Genomic DNA, 26,222 nt, shown 5'->3' on the forward strand with positions numbered 1-26,222 from the left:
CACAACTTTGCTGATCAATGCTTCAGATTCTAAGACTGATCATTTACAATTCCGTGGAAAATACATTAGCGAGGGCAAGGCTGGATACGGGAAGATTTCTTAGTTATGGAACTTGTCCAGAAAGTAGCATGATTGAAAAGGAGGGGAAAATTTGAGAAATACTTAAGAAAGAAAAGATTGTTGGGTTAGGCTTGTGAGATGAGCAAGAAAAAAAGTTCTTTTAACCATTAGATAATATAAGCACAGTCCCTTGGGCTTTCCAGTCTATGAAAAGATATAAAATATGAACAAAAACATAACAAGAAAACTACAAAACTGAAGTTAATTTCAAAAGCAATTTATACTAAAAAAACAAACGTAATAGTAAAAAATATTTATTTGATATGGGATACAGTGTTTGGCATGATGGAAGATGGGGACCACTAAATGAGTAAGGCCAGGCCTACAAACATCTTAAAATAGAACTAGAAGAAAGGAAAAATGACGTCTTGGTTTTAGTCTTGTGAACTGGCCAAATAACAGTGTCACCACCTATTAAAGGGAATACAGATGCTATAGCACTCTTGGGAGGAAAGCTGGTAAGCTCAGTTTGGGGCATACTGAGGCTGAGGTGCCTATGGAGCAACTTGAGATCAAGGATTTATTCCTAATTTTAGGGCCCTTGTTTAACACAGTAAATGCATAACGGACACTGATAGCTATCAATTCAAACTGCACCCCCACCTCAGTGGATCACGCATTATGTCAAAAACAAAACAAATTGATGTGAACTGGGAGGATCATTAGTTGAAATGGGGAGTACCTGGTAAGATTAATACAGCTTCTATTTTATATTCTGTTTAACACTTCCCTGCCACACATCTAGTTAAAAACAAGGAAAATCGTTATTTTCCTTGCATGTACATTACTCAAAACGCAAATTCACAAATTCCCTACCCCTGGGACAACCCCTTTTGCTCACTGCTATTTCTTTTCCATGTGACAATTTTATAATAATTTTCAAAAACAAAAGGAAAACTGTATGTTACCCCAGACCTATAAGTTAAAGGCTCTCTCATCAATCTCACGTTCATCTATGTTCTTCAATTCAATTCTAGGATTTCCTGAGCCAAAGTGGATAGTGAGTGATTATAAACTTAAAGTTATGAGTAGCATGAGAGAGGGTGAGAGGGTGGGAATGAGGAAGAGCTTGGAAGGTTTGGGTACTTTTCTCCAAATTAAATCTTTGGCCCTAGGGCGTTTGCTGGTGTCATTCAATAAAAACTGCATGATGAGCACATTATGAGAGGCAATGTAGTATAATGGAAAGTACCTGAACTTTGCAATAAGGCGAAATTGAGTTCAAATTCCAGTTCTGTAACTTACTACATGATCTCGGAGGAAAGGAAGAGAGTGTTTACAGATCTGTCTCCCCTCTCATCATACCGCCTTCTTCCTTATTTTGTCCGCTAGCCTTGACATCAAGGATTATCTACCCCAGGCACTTAGGTGACCACCTATTTGGAAAAGTGGCGTTGTAGAATCCGAGAATTAGAAAATGTTACGAGTAGAAAGAAGCAGAAGGTCACTTCAAGAATTTCTGTGACTGGCTCCAAATCAATCTTCTAGTTCATTTAGCGGCAAAGTTAATAGGTATTTGAATTCCCAGCCCAGATTTTTGCCCCTATATACCACAATTTAAACCTGAAAAACAATATAATTAGTTAATTAAAGGGGGATTTACACTTCATAATCTGTCATAAAAAGTAAATTCCCATAAACTCCTATTAACAAACTCTATTCCTCAGGTATGCCGTTGATTCAGAATTCACCGTGAAGTAATACTGAATTATACCATTCTTCTTGTCAGAAAGATTAATATTAAATCTGGTGGATGGGGGTAAGAGCCGTCCCTGCTCACTCACCTAGGCACAAGTGACTAGAGAAGGAGTTAGACACGGTCATATTAAGAGTCCTAAGTAGTAACAGCATTTTCCTATTCTCTCTTTGTGGCTAGGAAAAGAAATGTTATTTCTATTTCTTTGGCCTCTTTCTTACAATGTTTCTACTTTTAAATATTTTCCAAAGAATAGATGAATGAATAAGTGCACGAATGAACAAATAAAGGAATGAACAAAGACAGTGGATAATCATTCCAAACCTCTGGAGAGGCAGCAATGTAGGATGATTAAGAACATAGACTCTGAAGCCAAACTGTCTGGGTTCCAATACCAGCTACATGAATTATTAAATGTATGACCTTGGCCAAGTTACTCAACCTCTTGGTCCTCAGTTTCCTTATCTGTAAAGTAGAGACAGTAACTGTATATACATCCTAGACTTGTTGTGAAGATTAAATGAGGTTAGAGGCCTGGCAGGAGGTAAGCCCAATGGATAAGCATGCTATTGTATTATTGTTCTGTTATTATTGCAGGGTTAATGGAAATACTTGTTTCTGGCCACTGTTCTGTAAGCTAAGAATAGCCAAAATGCTAGGCAAAGTTCAGTTAATAGGATAGAGCCAAGAGTTCCCCAGAAAACTGCTTCAACCAAAAGCCAACCATCAGCTTCAATTTTACACGTTACAAAGATCTTTTCTCTTAGTTCCTTCCCTTATTCAAGAAATAGATGGGAGCTGAAACAGCAGGACAGATGGGAGAAATCCGGTAAGATAAACAGAAGAAAGCAGCTACAATAAAAATGCTTTAAAAGTTTTTCAATTCTTAATAACTGAGTGCTACCATTCATGAGGAATTTTTTAAGACTCTCAAAGCTATTAAAATGGTAATTAGGTCCCAAGAAAACAAGAACCAATTCAATTACATGCTGGATGCTTTTAAAATTTAAAGCCCTCTATTAAGAGGGTTTTAAAGGAAGCACAGTTCTAATTACAGGTCCAAGACCAACCTTAAAGCCAAAGTGTAGGTTCCTGGCTGACGCTGGCTCTCCCGAATGAGGTAGCTCCCCTCAGCTACACTCAGGAGCTGGTCTGCAGCTTCTCGGGAGATCATGCCGTGAAACCTAAGAAACAAAGTCAATTCAGAAACTGCATGCTTTCCATCTTTTTCAATAAAACAAGGTAAAACAACCCCCCACCTTCTTCTGTTGTTTTTTAGACAAAGTACTGCCATATAATCGAAGGGGAGCAGTGGGTTTAACTATGCTTGTGTTTCTCTGGGCCTGGCCCCTGGCCAGCTTCTCTGTGGTGACAAGAACAGGACCAAAGCAGCAGCTCTCCAATCCATTTAACAATCACGGAATCAAAATTCACATCCGTCCATGGAAGATCAACCACCTCTCTCAAGAGGATGATTCCCTTCTCATGTAGCTGCGTGACCATATGGACATGCTAAAAAATACACAGAAATGTGTCCCACTTCCTTTCTTCACACTAGTGGCACTGCTCCAAAATTCTGGCTCAGAGTGTATGCTGGCAATTTTCCAGGGCCCTGGGTTGCCCTTAATTGGCATGACTGCCCAATAATGTGCATAATCTGCGTCAGTGGGTACTCAAGCCAAAAGCAAACAACGGTAATACTTGCTTTCACTCCCTGCTAAAACCTTATTTTTGATTAACAGAGAAAAAAGGAGGAAGAAGAATAAACATGAATAACACACTCCTTATACAGACATGGTAGATTCACCTATAACATTCTGACAAAAAAAAAAAAAAACACTGAAAAATAGAAGAGGGTTCATGTGGCAAGTTTTTGGAGTTTTTCTCATGGGAAAGTTTCGATTTTCCTCAATTTAAGTCTTGAAGCAGTTTGTGCTATCATGACAATTAGAACAACAAGGTTTGACGACACGCTCCTGGAGTTTCTTATCTCTGTAAATTCCTCAATCTTTCAGAACCAGTTCCACTCTGATTCTGCTGGAGCAAGAAGATGGCAACCTAAACCTGATGATTAGATCAGCATATTGGTATATTATTTTAAGCTTAATAACATCAATTAATAAAATTAGTAAAATCTAATATCTGCTTGTTTTTATTTTCTACTTGTTTTTTAAAAACCCACTTAATTTAAAAGAAAATGTCATTCAAAGAAACAAATTTTGGAACAAAACTTGATAGTGGTTATTTAAAGACTCTCAAAACTAATGATACCAGTTGACCCAAAATTTCCACCCCAGAAAATATGCACTAAAATATTTCTTACTGTGTTACTTTTAACATTACAGTTTAAAATCAACCTATATGCTGAAAGCAGAGAAATGCTAAATCATGGTACAATCACAAAGAACACCAGTGGCTCCGTCTAGCTCCTAAGTGTTATGTTCTATTCACAAGAGTTTTGAAAATTTAAACAGAATTTAGATAATTTAAAAATATTTGCTACATACATTACTGTTTATCTGATATGGTCTTAAGCCATGAAAAAAAATTATTTTATTTGGGGAAAAATGGGATTATAGGTGATTTTTATTCTTTTCCCCAAAGGGCTAAAGTTCTCTTTTTTTTTTAAATAATCAGAAGAATTATGGCTTTTAAAAATTATAGTATTTTTCATAAAATAGAAAAATGCTTATTATTAATAGTAAATGGAAAAACCAGGCTACAAAATTATATGTATAATATGTCAATTTTGTAAAAACCACTAATAAGATAGATCTTCAGAAGATAATACTTCAAACTGTTAACATAAGTTATTTCTAGGCAGCATGAATTTATTAACAGAAAATTTAGAAAATAAATTATAACTATAGAATAAACCACCTATACCCTACTGTATGCATATACATGTGCGTATGTATCTACATGCTTAATATAAACATACATAGAAATATATACTTTTCTTTATATACATCTAGAATTACTTACTTACTTATATGACTTACATCTTTATTTTAACATTACTGCATGCACATTTTCCCATGCTATTTTCTTCTCGATACCTGACTCTATTTTCTATATTTTCATCAGTTGTGACAATTACATTTGTAATCAGAAAAATAATTTAACTCATTCAAACTCGAAAACCTCCTTCCTCTTCCTTTTATTTTTACTAAAAAACATCCATTTACCTGTCTCTTTTACATACTCCAATCTAGAAAATGTTTTCTGATAATCCATACTTACTCTCTTCCATAATACTTCGGTCTGTTTTCTACCTATTGGGAAAGAGAAAAAGAGTATCTGTCAAAATGGAAAGGTTCAAAACATAACTCAACACTTTGAACATGTGACAAACTAAAGCATATATTAGGAAAAAAAAATAGGATTAGAAAAATCAGAGACTGGAATCCCAGTCCTCTCAGCAGACTGATCATGCCATTTGGACTGGTCACTTCAACTCACATACCTTTTTCTTATTTATGAAACACTGTATATGCAAAAAGAGTTGAGCTAAATTATCTTTCACTTCTAGAAAAAATATTTATATCACTTTATCCCAAGAGTAAAATAAAACATCCAAAAATTTAATGCCCACAGTTGTGTCAGAACAGACTGTGGCTTTCTCTCCCAGTCCCTCCCTTCCTGTTCCACCATATTCTCCATTCTGTTAACATCTCCCATAATCTTGCCCTTTTGTTCTTCCATCAGCTCTTCCTCCCTACAGTTTATCTTCCCAGGCTTTTTCATGGCTGGTGTGCTCCCCGTAGCTACAGAAAGGCCCAGCAGGATAGATTCTGAGGAATTTTACTGGGTAGACTTAAAATATTGGCCCTGTTCATTCAAGGAACATCTACTGAGTGGCAAGCATGTGGTAGGTATCGTCCTACCTGTAGTAAGACAAAAACTGTCATTACTCTTTCGATATTTACATTCTAATGATGAGAGACAGACAATAAAAAAAATTAAAGAAATCAAGCAAACATGAAACCAGGAAGTAATGATAAATGCTGTAATGAAAATACAAGTGAGGAACATAACAGGGAGGACTAACGAGGTATTTAAGTTAGGTCATCAGGAAAGGTCTCTGAGATGACATTTAAATGGGGTCCTGACAGGAACAGAATAAGCTTTCCTGAGGCGCTACCTGGGTGGCACCAAGGACTATATTTATTATTGAGTTATATGCCTTAACTGTATTTGAAGACGATTTACTCCTCACAGTGAGATGAATTATTCTACTTCATTCTCATAGGATAGTGTTATCAGTCTTGTCTTACTGATGAAGAAACAGAATCAGAGAGGTTAGACCACTTGTTTAAGGTGACAAAGTGGTAGAGCCCAAGCTAAAACTGGGATTCTCAGTCAGCAGTATCAAAACCCAAATACTTTGTCTGTCTGACACTGACTCATCTGAATTAGTTAAATATGGCAGTTCCCAGAGCAACTCAAAGTCTATCCTTTCTGATCTCCCTTGGCCTCTACACAGAGCCTGACGACCAAGACTGGATGACCCACTCACTGGGCATCAAGGTCTGATACTGTTTTCAGCAAACTTGAGATATTTATTCATCATGTAGAAAAAAATTTTGTTTCAGTTAAAAACTATGCATGATTTATAGCATACGATGATGGCTTATCTAGCCCAAATCATTGAGCTATTCTGGAACTCTCTAAGATGCAGGTAACCGATATCTATATATATATAAACTTTTCCTGCATAGTAGTGGTTCAATTGACTTCTTTCCAACCCCCTTCCCAGGAGAAAAATAGGTCTTGTCTCTAACTGCAATTCATCTCAACATTCCTTGACTTCATATAAATATATACTATTTTGACTTTTACTTTGAACTGATTATTAACATTGGCCTGGTTTCCTCATATCCTATGAGTAAATACATTTTAAAACATGTGTTCATCTTCATACCTGTAGGAGAGACATGATTTTACCTTTTCCTGAAAATTATATATAAATAATACTTAACCCTTAAGGAATCTTCTATTGTCTGCTGAGGTTGCAGTGAGGTTATTTACCATCTCAAAATAAATTCCACCTGATTTGGTCCTGTTGCACAATTTCTCTGCTCATAAAATTCAGTGTGCTAAAAATATGCCAGTTGGTCTCTACAGCTACACATGACAGCTATTCTATTTTTAGGTCCAGAGTTTATTAGGGTAGGGTCACGCATCTGCTTGAAAGCAAATCTTTGCTTTTGAGATGAAGATTCAATGTTTAGATCTTCACTTAAAGAATTAATTTAAGGTTCCACTATTTTATGATAAAATGTTAATCAGAAGAACAGTTTTACAGCATTTACTCAAACTAAAAGTGTGCAAATCCTTGGTATTTACTGGAAAGGAAAACTGACACAGGTACACATGAAGACATAGATAAGAATGTTCACAGAAACACTGTTCACAGTCATTTTTAAAATGGAAATAAATATACACCAATAAGGAAATAACTAAATTGCTTTATAGTATAAATAATATACATGGTTCGAAGGAATGATGTAGCTCTACAGGGACTAACATGAAGACAAACTGTTGAACACAAATGTAAGTTACAGAATAATAATACAATATGACATTTAGGAAAAGCATGTGCACCCACAACACATTTATAGCATAGAGAAAGATCTGGAAAAATATATACCAAATTCAAATAGTTACCTCTTGAAGCTGAGAGATAACTGAATTGAGGGGCCCCACAGGAAAGGCAAAAACGGGACTTCAGTATTATCTATAAATTTTTAAATAAAGAATATCACCTTTAAAAAACAGAAACCAAGATTAACTTTTCTACAATATAATACTGGAGCCTCAGACATATTAGAATGGGGTCCCCAACATTTTGAGATGAGGAGCTCATGGCCTTTCCCTTAGATCATGACATCTTTGCAGGTGGTTGAAGGTTACTTTTATCAGGCCTATGTGACTGAGGAAATAAGAAAGTGAAGTTCTTGAACACATTCTACTCACTAACGAAAATCCTGGACAAGTACAAATAAGTAATAGTGAATGCTGAGGGACTGATGGCCCCAAATGGTGTGGTAGTCCAATGGTGTTGGAACAGAGCAGGCCCTGCAGGACCCTCCTGAGCACAAAAGCCTCTTCATGTCCCCCATTTCCTGTCTGTAGAAAAAGGCTTTAGTCTCCTAGGCCTTCCCTGAGTTACAAAGAGCAGACTCAAGCAGCTACTAGTTATGGAAGTGAGGGAATACAGAAACAAAGGAAAAGCACTCAAGAAACAACAGTTCAATGATAATACAGAGTCCCAGTTCCTCCTCAAGGAAGAACCTGATACATATCTTACGGCTGTTCTGCAGGAACTAAGACCCCCACCAGGAAGATGGTGACTTCATGCTGATCCCAAGCAAGTAGATGGACTCCAGACTGATTGGAACCAGAGGTTAATGATTAAGATTCCTGAAACACCACCTGTTACCTCTCCACCAACCAATCAGAAGAAAGTCATGAACCCTGTAGCCCTCACCCCAAATGTTGCCTTTAAAAAACCCTTCCCTGAAAGCCATCAGGGAGTATGGCTCTTTTTAGCATGAGCCACCTGTTCTCCTTGCTGAGCTGTGTAATAAATGCTGTGCTTTCCTTTACTACAACCCAGTATCAGTAAACTGGCTTCACCACATGGTGGCCGAGTGGACCCAAGTTTGGTTCTGTAATAGTGTTATAATCTAAGACAAATACTATTTATTTAAGTCCATTAAGTCCCTAATATGCTTCAGCTGATTGCCTAAGTAATCTTCATAACACACTTGATTTTGGCCTTATATTGCTCAATAATTATTCTGCTTTACCCAAAAGAAATTTGAATTAAAAGAAAAAAGGTAACACTGATGATTAATACAGAACTTTTATAATAAGCTGTAGGTCCAAAATAAATGCACACACCAGTGACATCTTTTTCTACGTTTCTATAATGGAAATGTCAAATAAAACTTAAATTTAAAATAAGTCTTTTTTTCTCTTATCTAGATGGTGAAGGGGATCAGAAAATGCCACCCCAGAATATGCCACTTTAGCATAAGGATTATTTTGAGCTGAAGGCAATTAAGAAAGAGCAAACACAGGAGGAGCAATCTGCCCTCCCCCTTTCTGCCTAAAACCAGGGCAGATATAACTTCCCTTTGTGACGGTGTCCTCCTCCCCCCCAAAAAAGGGGAAAGAGAACAGAATGACTCCAGAGACAATTTTTATCTCCCAAGATGACCTGAGTCTGCTAGAGGAGCACACTAAAAAACTCTTATTTACTATACATTTCCCAATCACCCTCCCACAACTCCCCACCCCTCTCAGAAGCTCCAACCTCTTTTTCCTTTTCTAGTCTCTTTTGCACACTTTATCAACATTTGTTAAAATGGTATATAAGCCCCAGTGTGTAACTGCCTCTTTGGGGTTTTCATTTATCTGCTATAAGCCCCTCCTCCCCCATGTGCACATGAAACAAATCTTTTCTCCTGTTCATCTCTCTTTTGTCAGTTTAACTTATAAGCCCCAGACACTGAACTTAAGAGGATAGAGAAGTCCCCCTCTCCACAATAGCATTTAGATGCTTTGCAGATGTCTTAAGACGTCATTATTTAAGTAGTGATCTGGAACAGTCTTTTCAAACTCACAGACAGTACAGCATTACACTGATAATCAAATGAAAGGATTAGTCACAATTTATGATAGTTAATCATAAATAATGATTACGAATGATCCCAAATTAGTTTATGTGCAAACAGATCAAACTGGGAATTTAAGTGTTATATGCAATAATAAGGTTTATGTGTATACAAACATTTGTATGCTTATTTCTAAGTTTTTAAAGTTCATAATAATAGTCAAGGAACTTTTTACAGGATAAAACTGGTTGCAGTCAATGTGACTAAGTAAAACATGATTTTAAATTAGTACTTGTGCTGAATTACATGCTTTGCTTTCTCTCATTTTCTATACTTAACAGTTAACTTTTTTATGATAGTATGTCATGGGTAGAAAAAATGGGAAATGAGAAGAACAAAAAATTCTAACTAAAAATAAAAGGTTCTCATAAAAAGTTTTAGCTTGGTTGGCATAAATGTTGTATGTTCTGCCACCAAAGAAAGAAAACTTTAAGTTACTCTACCATTACTGAATATGACATAAAGTGCATATAGCATAAGAATTTGATAACTAAACAGATGTCATTTTAGAATATTTCAAATATCAATGGAATTCATTAAATTAACATTTATTGTAGAGTTTTGTAAGTAATGACCTATTTTCTTCATACATAAAACATTTTAATCAAATTCACCAAACCAGTCTTTCAAATTAAAGTCTTAGTTCTTTATTTTATTTTCCACAGAAACAAAAGAGCGTGTTTTATATAGAAGTATTTTGTTCTCCAAAGGAAACCTTAAGACCATAAAATAAACAATAAAAGTATTATAAATGTTAATTCCCTTCCCCTCCTCCCCCACAATGTTATAGCTTCATGTTTCAGATTATTTTACTGAGGAAACCCTGTTCCATGGCTATTGCTCAAAATAGTAGTTCCAAAACACTTTTTTTCTAATTCAAATTCAATTTTAAAGAACATATACTTCTGAAGGCAATGCTACAAAAACAATGAACTAGAACACTGCCAAAATGTTCAATGTACCTCCTTCCTAACAGTGGTACTGACCTTGTCAGAAGTCACAAGAAATCATTATCTCCTTCTTGTTCACATTGTAAAAAATAGTACAGATAGGCTGGCTCTTTAAACCTGGCCTGGAATTCTATAGGATGCTTCTTGAAAGTTACGGTATAGGTATGCGAAATTTTAAGAAACGATATGATCTTGGCCAAACATTACTAATTTTTCAGGGAGCAATCTAGAGTATGTATATAAAGCCTACACACCCACACACACACACACACACCCACACACACACACACACACACACCCCCACCACACAACTATTTTCAAGTGTCAAGATTTTGTTTTGCCTGGTTTTTCAAAATGGCTCACTTGTTTGGAGGCAGAGAAGAGGGATAAGGGAGAAACAAACACATTTGGTGTTTGCTTCCTACAGTGGTAGATTCTGAATTAAAGGCATGTAAGTCAGTCAATATTCAAATCTAGCTTTGGATCTATTTTTTAAGTTGCAGGGAGAGAAGGAGAGGGAAGGACTGGAAGGAAAGGACAAGGAAGAGGAAGGGGAGAGGAAGGAAGAGAAGGAAAAGGACGAGGAGGAAGGGGTGGAGGAGCTCATTTAAAACAGCTCAAAGACAAAGACTAGAATCAGATCACCCAGAAGGACGTACAGCATGTAGACAATGTAGTTTTCCACTGAAGCACACATTTTCCACTACCTCCTACAAATTAAGTTTTTCTCATTGCATTTTACACCACAGAAAATATCATGTGGATAATAGTTAAACTTCAACTAGCTCAAAAAATTAACTTCTGAAAACCTCAAGAAAAAGCAGTGCTGGCACAGTGGAAAAGTGGGTACCTGTCAAAGAATTACAGAGCTGAAAACGACTTGGAGGGAAAAGGTGACAAAAATGAAATCAGAAGTGTTATGGAACTTAGAAAGATTGTTCAACATTTTACCCTCTGCTGATAGTAAGAAAAACTTCTAGGTATGTGCCTTCCTCCTCAATTCTGTAAAAACACCCCTGTTGGTACCATAACTGAGCAAGGGAGAAAGGGACCCCGTACCTGTGGTGCAAAGTTAAACTCTGACAAGCAGATGTTTGCAGCAAAGTAAGGATTTACTGCAGGGCTCTTGGCAAGGGATTGAGAACCACGTCTGGGATCCACTCCCACTTTGTCTTTGAGTTAGGGTTTTTTTTTTGTTTGTTTTGTTTTTTTACAGGGGAAGAACAAAGAGGCTGGGGTTAATTACCATCATGACATTTCTGTGACATTTCTTAATCACAGTTTCAAAAGTCAGGATGTCTCTGGTCTACAATTCTCTGGTCTGGTGGCCCATGGCTCAGGGGTCTGTTAGCTCATCTTGCCCTGGAGAAACTACCTGAGTTTGTACATTAATGATGATTTCCATAATAGCGATTTTAGGACATTAAACAATGTTAACAACAGTAATTTTAGTCAGCTGACTCTAGCTGATTAGTGTTCAGTTAGCACTGGTCAGAGGTGACAAGAAAGAGAATAAAGAACTTGGTTTTAGGGGAACTCAAGATCAGCACTGAGACTGAAGTTTTAAGCATAAAGATGTTTTAGACTTTAGCCAAGGAAACCATTAACCTACAGCCTGCCAAGTAGGGTAGCTTTCTATCTGCTGTCAGATTTTAAAATTCAATAAAGACTATTTACATTTTTTAAAGCTCTGTAATTATTATTTACTGACCTACTGAAAGCCAGTTATTCATCTTCTTGATATTACTTATTTTTTCATTAGCAGACTACATTAGAAAGGTGAATAGGTAAATTTTAAAAAACAAACTTCTTTCCCCACTATTCTCCCACCTTAGGTTCCAGTAACTTCTAGGTAGTACGGGTAAAGAGGTGGAAAACTATCAATCTGTTTACCTAACAGTTAACTGACAAAGGGATTGTTTTTGGAACCGTAGCTGTGATCTGCAATTTCACAAATCTACTCATCCCTCAAGGTATCACAGATTCTGACATCAAAGCATCCTACTACCCAGCAGTTTATGAACAATGATTTTTAAATAAGAGTAAAAGGTGGAAAAAAACAAGTTCATATTGGATAGCACAAGGAACAATATTCAAAATTTCGTAGTACTCTATAATAAAAAAATATGAAGAGGAATATATGTATGTATACATATGACTGAAACATTATGCTGTACACCAGAAATTGACACAACATTGTAAACTGACTATACTTCAATAAAAAAGAAAAAAAAGAGCAAAAGATGACACTAAAAAAGTCTCAGAAGTAAAGTAAGGTGAAAGCAGGCTTTTGAGTGGATAGGCTGATTTTAAAATAGCTGGTTTTAATAATTCAATACTACTCAACATTCATAAAAAATGCTTTCCAGCTGTGGCGCATATTCTAAGTGTTAAATAAGGGATCAGCACAATACCCAAGAGATATATGAGCATAATAATCTTTATTTTTATAGAATCAAAAGTTGAGCTAAAGGCTGTGTCAGCACATAGAAGCAATCAGTAGTGATTCAATTAAAGTGCTTCTGTCCCACTCCTGTACCAAACTCTTATGTGCCCACCTAGGAGAACACGTCCTCTAAAACAGAGTAAACGTTAAATGAGCGCTTTGCACCTCCCATTCGTTTAACAAGTGTTTGTTAAGCACCCACTTATGTGTCAAGTACTGTTCTAGGCACCTGGGAAATACTGATGAATGAAACAGACCAAGATCTCTACCCTCACGGAGCTTATATTTGAGGAAGGGAAGAGAGAAATAAATGTAATTGATAATGAAATCATATAGTATGCTACAAAATGAAGAGTGTTCTAAAAACAAAGTAGAATAGGTAAGGATTGGAAATGCTGGGGGTGATGAAATATAATTTTAAGTACAGTGGTCAGGATGGGCCTTCACTGAGAAAGGAAAACTTGAGTAGACCTGAAGGATATGAAAAATTAGCCATGTGGGTATTAGAGAATATTTCAGGAAGAGGAGCCAGTGCAAGGGCTGATAGAGGCACTGCTGCAGTATCTGAGGGACAAGGAGGCTGGTGTGGCCCAAGCAGCACAGGGGAGAGAGGGAGGGGCAGGGGACAGCAGGAGATGGGAACCACGAAGGGGACTGGGAGATGACACAGGGCCTTGTGAGCCACGGTAAGGGCTTGGCTTTTACTCTGAGTAAAACAGGAAGCCCACGCACAGTTTTGAGTAGCAGCGCAACATTATCTGACTGATGTTTTAAAAGGAACATTCTATGAGGATAGACCATGAGGGGGAAGATCAGTTAAGAACTATTTCAGTTACACAACTGAGACAGTAGAATAATTTACGACGACTATGACTAAATCGACTAAATATATAGAATAACTAGTCACAACAGAAGTTTATTTCCTGCTTACACAGGCACACCTCTGAGACATTGTGGGTTCCGTTCCAGACCACTGCAATAAAGTGAATATCGCAATAAAGTGAGTCACATATATTTTTTGGTTTCCCAGTGCATGTAAGTTATATTTACACTCCACTGTAGTCTATTAAGTGTGCAATAGCATTATGACTAAAAAAAAAAGTACACATACCTTAATTTTAAAGTATTTTATTGCTAAAAAGTGCTAACTGTCTTCTGAGCCTTCAGTGAGTCATAACCTTTATGCTGGTGGAGGGTCTTGCCCTAGTGCTGATGGCTGCTGACTGATCAGGGTGGTGACTGGTGAAGGGTGGGGTGGCTGTGAAAATTTCTTAGAATGAAACAACAATGAAGGTTGCCTCATCAATGGACTGACTCCTTCTTTCGTGAACAATTTCTCTGTAGCATACAACACTATTTGATAGCATTTTACCCACAGTAGAACTTCTTTCAAAATTGGAGCCAATCCTCCAAACTCTGCTGCTGCTTTATCAACTAAGTTTATGTAATATTCTAAATCCTTGGTTGTCATTTCAACAATCTTTACAGCATCTTCAACAGGAGCTGATTTTATCTCAAGAAACCACTTTCTTTGCTCATTCGTAAGAGTAACTCCTCATCCATTAAAGTTCTATCATGAGATTGCAACAATTCAGTCACACCTTCAGGCTTCACTTCTAACTCTAGTTTTGCTGTTTCCACCACATCTGCAGTTACTTCCTCCACTGAAGTCTTGAGCCCCTCAAAGTCATCCATGATGGCTGGAATCAACTTCTTCCAAACTCCTGTTAATGTTATTTTGACTTCTTCCCATGAGTCACAAATTTTCTTCATGGCATCTAAAATAGTGAATCCTTTCCAGAAGGTTTTCAATTGACTTTGCTCAGATCCATCAGAAGAATCACTATCTATGCCAGTTTATAGCCTTATGAAATGTATTTCTTAAATAAGACTTGAAAGTCAAAACTCCTCCTTGATCTATGGGCTGCAGAATGGATGTTATGTTAGCAGGCATAAAAACAACATTAATATCATTGCACATCTCCATCGGAGTTCTTGGGTGACCAGGTGCACTGGCAATGAGCAGTAATATTCTGAAATGAATCTTCTTCTCCGAGTAGTAGGTCTCTCAACAGTTGGCTTAAAATATTCAGCAAACCATGTGGTAAGCAGCTGTGCTATCATCCAGACTTTGCTTTTCCATTTACAGGGCACAGGCAGACTAGATTTAGCATAGTTCTTAAGGGCCCTAGGACTTCGGGAGTGGTAAATGAGCACTGGCTTCAATTTAAAGTCATCAGCTACATTAGCCTCTAACAAGAGAGTCAGCCTGTCCTTTGGAGCTTTGAAGCCAGACACTGACTTTTCCTCTCTAGCCATCAAAGTCCTAGATGGCATCTAATCTTCCAATGTAAAGCTATGAATTCCAATTTCATTCACATTGAAAATATGCTGTTTGGTGAAGCCACCTTCATTAATGATCTGAGCTAGATCTTCTGGAGAACCTGTTGCAGCTTCTGCATCAGCACTTCCTGCTTCACCTTGCACTTTTAGGTTATGGAGATGGCTTCTTTCCTTAAATCTCTTGAACAAATCTTTGCTGGCTTTAGCTTTTCTTCTGCAACTTCCTCACCTCTTTCAGACTTCACAGAACTGAAGAGTTAGGGTCTTGCTCTGAATTAGGCTTTGGTTTAAGAGAAGGTTATGGCTGGTTTGATCTTTTATTCAGAACTGTCATTACCTGAGACGTGGAAGGTTTGGAGAGGAGGGTCAAAGGTCAGTTCTGTTTGGGATGAGGTATAGTTGAGATGTCCATTAGATATCTGAGGGAGGATGCAGAGTAGGCAACTGAGTATTTTTATAGTTTGGAATTTGGGGAGAGTGGACTGGACTGGAAATATGAGTTGTATTAAAATCTGAAACTGGAAAGATCATCAAGGAGTAAACACAGGAAGAGAAGAAATGAGGATCAAGGACCAAGCCCTGGGGCACTCCAACATGAAGCAGCCAGGGAGGAGAAGAACCAGCAAAGGACCCTGCAAAGGCAAGAGAAAACCCAAAAGACTGTAACATCCTGGAAAGAAATGAGGAAAGTCATCACCTGTGTCCAGCGCTGCCAACACGATAAGCAAGAAAAGAACCGACCACTAGATTTTAGTGCGTCACTGGTGACCTTGTCTAAGCTCTCCTGTTGGAGTGAAGGAGACAAGCCGGGCTGGGCAGGGATGGGTTTCAGAGAAAATAAGAGGAGCAGGATCGGAGGCAGCAAGTACAGACAACAATTTCAAGTGTCTTCTACAAAGGGGAGCAAAGAAATTGGGCAGGGCAGATAGAAAAAGTAGGGTCAAGAGAATTTTTTAATATGGGAGAAATAACAGGATGCTTGTGGGCTGATGACAATATTTAATAGAAAAAGAAAAACCACTGATGACGGAGGAGAGAGGGGAATTGCTAGGACTACGTCCTTGAGCAGATGAGGGGAAATGGACCTAGTGGAGTGGAGAGCTGGTCATTATCCATGATACAGGCAAGAAGGCAGAACCTGTGGACCCAAATGCTAACAAGGTTGAGTCGATGCGGTGGCGGACATCTGTGGGAGCCCTCTGCTGACTGGTTCAATTGGGAGCAAGGTAGGACGCAAGATTATGAACTGAGAATTGGGAGGTGTGAGGGGAAAGAGAGGGTGAAATGTCTCAGGGACGCACAGTATGACTAGTGGGGAGCACTAGTTCGAGGTTCATATATTTAATGTGAAGCCTGGTCAGAACTCGGTTTCTCTCCAGCCATATTCAGATCCTTGGGAGTATGCACAGAGTGGGGAGAGGTGGATTTAAACAGGATTGTGGTTTTACCAAGCAGGTATGACACGAGAGAAGATCACGCAGGGGAAGCTGACTGGTCCCCGACATCTACGAGACCCCCTTCTCATTCAATCCCACGATGATTGGTCCCCAAGGCCTGTGGATTCCAGTGCTTTACACATTCTCCTTTCCTGCCCTTCCTGGCAAGATCTAGAACCAGTTTCTTACTGTATTCTTTATCACTTGTCGCTAGGATTATCAAAACCCTTCTTACACCACTCTTTTCGTCTCTAAAATGTCCATTTCCTCCCTGGTCTATTTTCCACACTGCAGCCACAATGTGCTTTCTAAGCCTAACCCTAATCGTGTTTTTCTCCAGCTTAAAACACTTTCACTTCTTTAGCTTTCAAGATAAAGTCCAAACTTCAAAGCTTAGAACACAGAAGTTTTTATCCGTGATGCCTGCTTAGCACTCTGCTCTCATCTGTCACTCTCCTACAGGACTCGGCCACAGGAACTGCACACATGTAGCAAGGTGACTGCCACAATTCTGCTGAAATGCTTGGTTTACTGCTCCATTCCCCACCGAGACAGTAGCTGTTTGAGGAGAGAGATCCTGCTTTATTCGACTTGAATCCTGAGGACTTAGAATATTGGTTGAATGAACAAATACATGTCAAAGAAAGAATGGAGCCTCTCCAAGAGACACAAATATACATGCTTCTGCAAACCATATTATAAAAGCATTGTGTTGAAAAGTAAATTACACTAAGATACCTCATTCACATAAACATTTAACAGTCTTTATCACACACACCACTCATCACAGCCAGTTATAGGTAGATATAATCTACCAGAGTGAGGCAGGTAAGGAAAGAAATGACTACAGTCAATTTTCTATAACTAGGCCTAATGGGAAACCTTCAAAGACATGTGCTAGCAACAACATAGCAAATACACACCTCCCTGGTATTGTGGCTAGAATTAGAATACAATGTCAAATGTGTCACTTTCTCTACATTTTTCATTACACTAACAGCACTGTCTTGAGTCTGGCACATTTTGGTCCATCCTCAGTCTGTTTTACTCATGTAACCTAGAAAACACAACTGCAGTTGTTACAATAATGAGGAGCTGTGTTCAAAAATGCTATCAAGCTCCCTGCATTACCAAAAATGAGTCACAAAGAGAAGAGGTTTGGCTTTCTGAGTTTAAGAGTTCTAACTACATTCCCATTGTTTGGCTGCCAGAAAAAAAAAAGTGTGTCCAGTTTAAGGCTCCATGTTTAAGGATGGTCAAATACCAAACTGGTTTGAGTTATATCATATTAGTATGAATTAACTAAAAATATGGAACTTCTTTGATATCTCTAAATACATAACGTGTATCTCATATACTTATGTAATTTATGCTCATGTCTGTCTCTATGTATACATATACCTATGAGTCACTTAGTAGCCATCTAGGTTATCAGATCAATTGTGGCGTCAAGTGCCTGGGTTCAAGTCACCCTTACTTTAGTGATGCTGGCAATTCCGATCTGCCAAAGAGAAGCCGTAAAGTGCTTCCTTTAAGTGAAAAGGTGAAAGATCACAACTTGATAAAGGAAAAAATTGTAAGCCAAGGTTGCTAAGGTCAATGGTAAGAATGAACCTTCTATCTGTGAAATTATGAAGGAGAAAGAAATTCATGCTAGTTTTGCTGTCTCACCTCAAACTATGAACTGCATCCAGTGTGCAGTAAGTCTTAGCTAGGATGAAAAAGGTTTTACATTTGTACAGTAAGATACTTTGAGAGAGAGACTACATTTATATAACTTTTATTAAGTATATTGTTTTAACTGTTCTGTTTTTAAATTATTGTGTTTATCTTTTACTGTGCCTAATTTATACTTGATCTTAGCCAAAAGGCCAAGAAGCGATTCTGTGCCTAATTTATAAATTAATCTTTTCAAAGATGTTTATGTATAGGAAAAAAAATAGTGTATATATATAGGGGTTCAGTACTATCCGCGGTTTCAGGCATCCAAGGGGGGTCGTGGAATGTATCCCCTCTGGATAAGGGGTGACTGACTAGTGTGTGTGTGTGTATGTGTATGTGATATTTCTCAATAATGATAACTGTGTTACTCTGGAACTTTTCACAGAACTACTGCCATTACCTCACTTTCAGCCAAAAGTTTAAAAAGTTGTGTCTGGTCAGAGCATGGAGCAAAATGGAATATTTTATTAAATAGCATTTTTTAAGTTCTCACTACACGTCAAATTATTTCATCATCTTTGATCATGGCACAGCAGCAATGAAATGCGCCACATACTCACCAAGCACCACGTTCATTCCATGCATACCTACATGCACACTGTACATCTACATATATTTAAACTGCAACAGGACATTTAAAAGATAATCTCCCAAAATCCCTGCTTGGTCCTCTTTGTGACCAATTATATACTTTCAGAGTTATTCAATGTTTTTTTTAAGCCAGATGTCACAATAACAAAATCTATTTCAACATTTTCTTAAACAATGAAGCAGTTCTTTTTAATGGTGTATGATCTAAGAAACTTATTATGAATCGACATTACCTAATATAGTCCTTATTCAATCTCTCCAACTGTATCCAAAATGTGTAGCTTTATATATATATGTATGTGTGTATGTATATGTACACACACACACACACACACACACACAGCCAGGACTCTACCAAGGTGCATGCATTACATTTGGTTGGCATGTCTCTTTAGTCTCCTTTACTTTAGAATGGTCCCACAACTGTTATTTCTTTTATGAAAATGACATTATTTACAAGCCCAGGACAGTTGTCTTATAGAATGTATACATTCTGGATTGGTCTGACTTATACTTCACAAACAGATTTAAGTTAAACATTTTTGGCAGAAATACTATATAGGTGATGCTGTGTACGTCTCACTGAGTGGCTTCAGAAGACACATGTCAGTTTGTCCCACTGCAGGGAATGCTAAATCTGACCACCTGGCTAAGATGGGACTGCTAGACCTCTCCACCTATAAAGATGTATTTTTCTCTTTGCTGTTTCATAAATAATCGAGACCATGTGATTATTCTGTTCATCTACAACCTTTTACTCAATGGTTTTAATGTCCAGTGATGATTCTTGCCTGACTCAATTATTAGTGCAAATCATTATCATTCTTTCTATGTTTTTAGCCACCATTCTGCTGTAAAGAGCAACTTTACATTTTCCCCCTTTTCTTTTCCTCTTTGTATTAGGGTAGGGTTTTTAAAAAGTATAATTATAGACCTATAAATTCTCTTTCCATTCAGTGTGTTATAATTCATTACTATCATTATTCTTTCTGATGTCAAATTGTCCCAAGTTTTGCTTGTGGGAAGTCTTCAAGTGGGCTCCTATATTTTTTTTGACACATGCTTATCCATTTTTGAGCCCTTCTTGCTCTTGACATAAGATATTCCAGGATCTCTCTGCCCCATATTCTAGAATCAGGAATTTCTCTAAGGAGCACTGTCTCCTTTCAGTAGGAAACAGTATTCAGAAATTGGAATCAAAACTTTGTTCTTAGTGAGGCATCACTGCTTCTTCACCCTTTCTATGAACTAAGATGGAAAATACATTTTAAAAAATCTATACAGTCATATTGATAGCTCCAGTTAAATTCAGTACCACAGTGTACTTCTCAATTTCCCCCCATTCTGTATTTACGTCTCCTAAAAATCTTGGTTCCCCAAAATCCAATATAATTATTTATTTGCTCTATCCAATATTACAACAAAATTATTGCAGAATTTCTATACAAGTACCACTAACAACAACAAATCTACTATCTATAGTTTAAAATCTTTTTATAGGTTATGGATCTTCAAAAATTTCCCTCTAAGTATGTATAGACAAAATAATATATTTAAAAGTTACTTAAATTAATTTTGGATGATTATGTTATGAATTTGTTAGGTTCATTTGTTCCTATTTGTATTCAATTTTAGGGTCTTTTTATCAGTTTTATTTAATTTGGTTGTCTGAATATGTGAAACTGCATAGTTCAAAAGTCAAAACTATGTAAGAACGTATCCTCGGAGAAGTCTCACTTCCATCCTTATCCCCTCCCCACTGCCCCTCACCCACTACTTATGGATAACTCTTTCACTGATACCTGGGTTAATTCTTCCTGTCTTTCTCTTTATTACTAAACAGGGACCAAATTACTAGACATATATTTTGTATCTGGAAATCATTCCATAGCAGCTCGTAGAAATCTTTGTTATTCTATTTAGTATTAGAGTTTATTCAATCAATTGCCCATGAACATTTAGGTTTTTTCCAATATTCTGCTATTACAAATAATCTGACGATAAAAAACTCTGAACGTATGTTATCCCACATTTGTATAGGCAGTTCATCAGGGTGAAGCGCTAGAATTTGCACTGGTAGGTCAAAGGGTAAATGCAGGTATAGTTTTGTTAGATATTACAAAATTCTCATGAACTTGTAGAATTTCACATTCTCATCAGCAATATATGAGTGCCTGTTTCTTCACAGGCTTATCAACTAAGGAGTATATTCTAAGCTTTAGAACTTTTGCCAATCTGAAAAGTGAAAATGGTCTGTGTATTTTAATTTGCATTTCTCTTATTATTAATAAAGTTGAACATCTTTTCATATACTGTCATATGTCACATCTTTTTTGGTGAACTGTCCATGACTTCTGCTCATTTTAAAATCATAATTTAAATCTTTTTTAATGGAAAAATTATTTCAGTAATGCTACAAGAATGCCTTCAAACTTTGTTTTAAAAAGTAAAAAACATAAAAATGGAAGAATGTATGAATTCACTGAAAAGAATATTAACATCACTTAAAACTATACTGTTATATTCTATACTGTGTTCCAAACTGTCCATTATAAAGTGGTAGTTATTTCAAGTGAGAAGAATGTTAAGAAAAATGCATTTAAGTTACCATTTCACGATGCTAACTAGCTTTAACACAAATAGCCAAGCCACTGAGGAATGTTAAAGTTTGGGAAACAAGTGACTGAGAGACATTTCATTGTAAAATTTCATCACACCCACCTCATTAGTACAGGTAATTCTCCGAGGATGAGGGGCTTCCTGCTGCAGTTGATATACTGGGAAGGTAGAAAGTAAAAGATGTTAGTCTCCCTTAAGTAGCACATCTGAATATATTAGGAATTAAAACCTGGCTGCTTTTTACGTTCACAAGAAAACGGTAGGACAGTCCTATTGGTTATTAAATTTGTTATGAACAAAGCAAAGAAAGTAATCCAAACTAAATTTAGTGAGAGCCCAGGAGCAAACACAAATTAAAAAATCATAATCCACAGAAGTGTCTTTTTGCCTTATAACAGATCAGTTCTGATATCTGGCTCTGTTCTTCATAATCTGGCCATTTATTTTCCCCAATTATTGTGGATATATTACATAAAGCATGTCTCTACTGTAAATGAATAATAGTTGTATATTTTTAAAGCACATTATTAAGTGTCAAACTTGAAACTAAAATTAGGATTTATAGGCTAGAAGTTAACAGATACGCTGTTTTTCTCCCCTATTTATATTGTGAACATCTATCTTCAAAGACAATCTCCCCTAGAAAAATTTCTGACCCAAAGTTACCACTACCTATTCAATTAGGGTATATGTAGCAAAAGAGATTATTCAGGTACTCAAATAACTTGCCAGAGGATAACTTTTAGGGTATCTGAAAATGCACTGGTGAAAATTCTATAGATGCCATGTCCTTCTAAGACTATGCAAAACATGATTTGCAAAAAGGTCCATTCTTCAGATCCATTTCTCCACATTGGCAACTATATCTCCACAAGATGTGAAAATTCAGTTCACATTTCGCTTTCGACCACTAATTCTCAAAAGATCAGTTGTTTTCCTTTGTCAAGAAAATGCTTTGGAAAGTACTGTCATCTATGGAAACTTAATTATGAGAAATGAATGGTGGCCAAGAAGGACATTAAAAGTTACTAGAGAAAGTAAAATGTTGACAGTGATTCAAAGCATAAACACAAGTGTCTGATTATCGTCAGTAATGCATGTTCCTATTCAGTAAGCAAATAGTAAGATAAGCCGGGATGGAAAAAGGAGTGATAGTATCATCACGTTAGAATCTCACCCTCCCTTTGTTTTAATCAGTTTCAAAAGGTATAGTTCATTTCATGGAGAGAAGTAATTTTTAGACAAATGCCTCCTCCCTGGTTATCAATGGCTAAGCTGTCTTTTAAGACTCATTTTTAATAAAAATATATAAAGGGAGGGCCTTCAGATATTGTATAAGTGAATATAAGATATGAATTTAGGTAACATCTACCAAAAAGATCATTAAAAACTCATACACCATAATAAAGATGAATTAATTCAGGTCCTTCTCAATTTAGAATTTTTTGGTAATCTAAATTGGAACTCAGCTAAAATTTAAACTGCACAATCATTAAATGAGTCACCAACAATTAACAGCTAAATTCAACTTAAGAAGATAAAAGATTCAAGTGCTCAAGATTTTTCAATCACCTTAGCAGTGTCAATGCTTATGTACTTATTAATGAAATTCTCACTATCTACAGATAATACACTGTTAATCAAGTTCAGAGATCACAAGTTGGTATCCTGAGGTCAAAACTGGCTCACATGTATTTGATTTGCTACTTTCCAAACTTTAATTTGTTTTTAACATTTAAAGATTAAGAGATTTAACAACAACAACATAAGCAAAAGAGAATTCTGGCTTCTCTTGAAAACTCAGAAGATGTGACAACATGGGGCCCAGAGTTTTCGATGCCACAGTAAAGGGGGTCGAATTAGGGGCAACTCCCTACAGACAGGGCGTCCACGCTCTGCTTTCCCACAGTCCCCACCAGACTCACTCACCTCATTTATTACATGTTACACGCCTGGTTTAATTTAAGCAATACATACCAAAAGGCAAAATTAAAAAAAAAATGCATTTGTTTCAGAGGTCCTCAACTTAGACTTCTTACTATTATATTATTGGTTTGAATTTGTAAGGTTTTAGAACTGTTTTCACAAGCTCAACTGAATCAAAATTGGAAAGCACAAGAGAGGCATGGGTAAAATAAGTTTCTTATAGAATCACAGTGAAAAGCTCTTCAGAACCCACCAAGCAAAGACAAGAAAAAAAAAACCCCACATAACACGTTGTAACTTCTGACATTAAAATGTAACTGAACCCTTCTGTGTTACAGATGTAATAATGAATAGAAGTGAACAATCAGAACATGTTGAATAGTTTCCATTCTGTTTGTATCTCCTTATGTGGACTGACATACCTGATTTTTTCAAAATCTCAAACCATTTAGACTTTATCACCATTTTGAGAAATTTTTAACTACAAAAACTGAAGTCATAATACAGAGAAGATGATGAATGCATCATGGTTTATCTGTCCCAAAGATGGTAAAACAGAATTTGTTAATTATCAACTTTGAACAAGACATCTACAGGAATTCAAATGTCATGGCTCAATTATTAAGGGTACTGGGTGCAGCCTACTATTACAGTAACTTAAAATTTCAGCCACTATTGATGAAATAAGAGTGTCACAGACTTGCCAGGTTAAAAAATTTTTCCTGTTAAAATGCACAGACTCCAGACTCCTGAACAGATGAACTTCTTACAGTACTATTACATTATATTAATAAATAGCTTACTGGAGATTATTTACAGCTAGCTGAATATAAAACTGTAAAACTGCCTGACTGGCAAAGGGAAAACAAATAAAAATAAAACAAAAGAACTCAATGTACATCCCAATTTTTTCTAGGATCATAATTTTGGGAAACACATTTAACAGCCTAAATGATCATCATCATAATTACTTCAATATGAGAATGTCATTTTTACATGTTTTCTTATTAGTTAAAATGTGCTCGTATATAAATTCTTAGAAGACAACATCATGATTGCATAAAGAAGTTTCACATAACCAATTTTTAAAATGGGCCTTTCCACTTGGCTTTAACAGTTTAATCATAACATTTCCTTGAAATGGAAATTGTTGCACTTGATGGTCAGAAGATAAAGTCTATTCTAATAATTTCCTCTCTGTTTCTACTATGAAAATGATGGGGGGAGGAGGTGTTCTTCAAGCACTGAAGTCACTAAAAGAAACTATAAAACAGTATTATCACCAAAAAAAGAGAAATAAGCCATTTTTAAGACAAATGGTAGCTACTCTAAGACATACGAAGATACAGAAAATACAAATTGCATATACCACATTTAGTAATCAATATTCTTCAGGAGGAAAAATCACCGGCACGATTCAATAACAGTCTGAGGTTTTATAAATGCTCTTACATTAAAATGCACAAGGCACAAGTCAGAGCTAAGGGAATAAAGATAAATTGAAAACCAGAAAACGCAGAGAAGAATTTTAAATAGGCTTCCCACCAATGAGATTATGAGACAAAATCTTTGGGAGGTAAAGAACATTAGTCATTTTTATATATTCCTTCAACTATATTCCCCAGAAACAAAAAGGAAGCACCAGGGGTGGGGGAAAATGCATCTATGAGACAATATTTTTAAAGACTATTCATATTTTGCTTACTATAATTGGCCCGAAGTGGCAACCTATTAAAATAAAACTATCTATTGTTCTGGGAACATAAAACCAATGAGAATTTGAATTGCTGCTCCTTCAGTCAGCAAATTTCAGCAACTTACAAATACCAAAATGTAGAGTACCAACATTTACAAAAATGCTAATAATCCATATTTAAAGGACAGGTGTCTTAGGCTGCTTATTCAACTCTATAGACAACAAATAAAAGCTTAACAGTAACTGGTTTCTGAAATAGTGTACGCATGGATTTTTTTTTAAACAACTCTGATTATATTAAATCTACTTCCATTTTTTAAAACCTGAAATAGTTTTACTTGATGCAGTAATATTCTCTGGGAAATAAGGAAGGGAAAATTAAAAACCTAGACTCTTGAAAAAATTTGTATTTTAATGCAAATTTTCAAGAACCATGTAGAATTTGAATGTCTCTCTTTTGTATTTGGGAAGGCAATTCCTAAGGAAGAAGACCACTTTTCTTTTGCCTCTTTTTTACTCATTCTTTCTATCAAGATAGCTTCCTGACTTACGATCATTTATTTATTTCTTTTTATATAAAGAGTCAGGATCTAAGAATAAGTAGATTCCTTGAGTTCTTAGCTCACTTCTCCTTGCATTAGTTTTATCAGCCACTGTCAACAAGTGGTCTCAAGCTCCAAGATATGGAATTCCATGCAAGCTCAGAGGAAAGAGACACATTCCAGACATGCAAACCTCGTACAGACGGTGGAAACACTCCTGTTTCTCCACACTTACTTTTTCAATGCTATTTACAAATCCTGTTGTGAATTAATTTTTCAATCATGGACACAAAAATGGAATGCATCTTCATATCTAGTGATCCTAATATTGTTATATTACTTATAAAGCACTATAACCCACCCAATTTAAATTATTTGTATACTTACAGTAAGATTTCCAAACAGGAGGTCTATATTCATCTGTATCTGAAAGAATAAACATCAAATTAA

General features: G+C 36.4%; 1 protein-coding gene across 4 annotated transcripts in view; it reads right to left on the reverse strand.

Moving 5' to 3' along the window:
• The window catches only part of CHN1 (chimerin 1), a 192,883-nt gene that overhangs the window by 102,574 nt on the left and 64,087 nt on the right, over nt 1-26,222 (reverse strand). For 2 of the 4 annotated variants that reach the window (XM_074363914.1, XM_074363913.1), the window contains 4 exons: nt 26,160-26,198; nt 21,711-21,766; nt 5,060-5,091; nt 2,887-3,000 (listed from right to left, as the gene is read on the reverse strand). In XM_074363914.1, coding sequence (XP_074220015.1) covers nt 2,887-3,000; nt 5,060-5,091; nt 21,711-21,766; nt 26,160-26,198 — 241 coding nt within the window. Of the gene's footprint in view, nt 1-2,886; nt 3,001-5,059; nt 5,092-7,486; nt 7,508-21,710; nt 21,767-26,159; nt 26,199-26,222 lie in introns of those variants that run through there. The other 2 variants (XM_074363915.1, XM_074363916.1) reach the window with 2 other exon arrangements.

This window comes from Camelus bactrianus, chromosome 5 (genome assembly GCF_048773025.1).
Source record: "Camelus bactrianus isolate YW-2024 breed Bactrian camel chromosome 5, ASM4877302v1, whole genome shotgun sequence".
NCBI lineage: Eukaryota > Metazoa > Chordata > Mammalia > Artiodactyla > Camelidae > Camelus > Camelus bactrianus.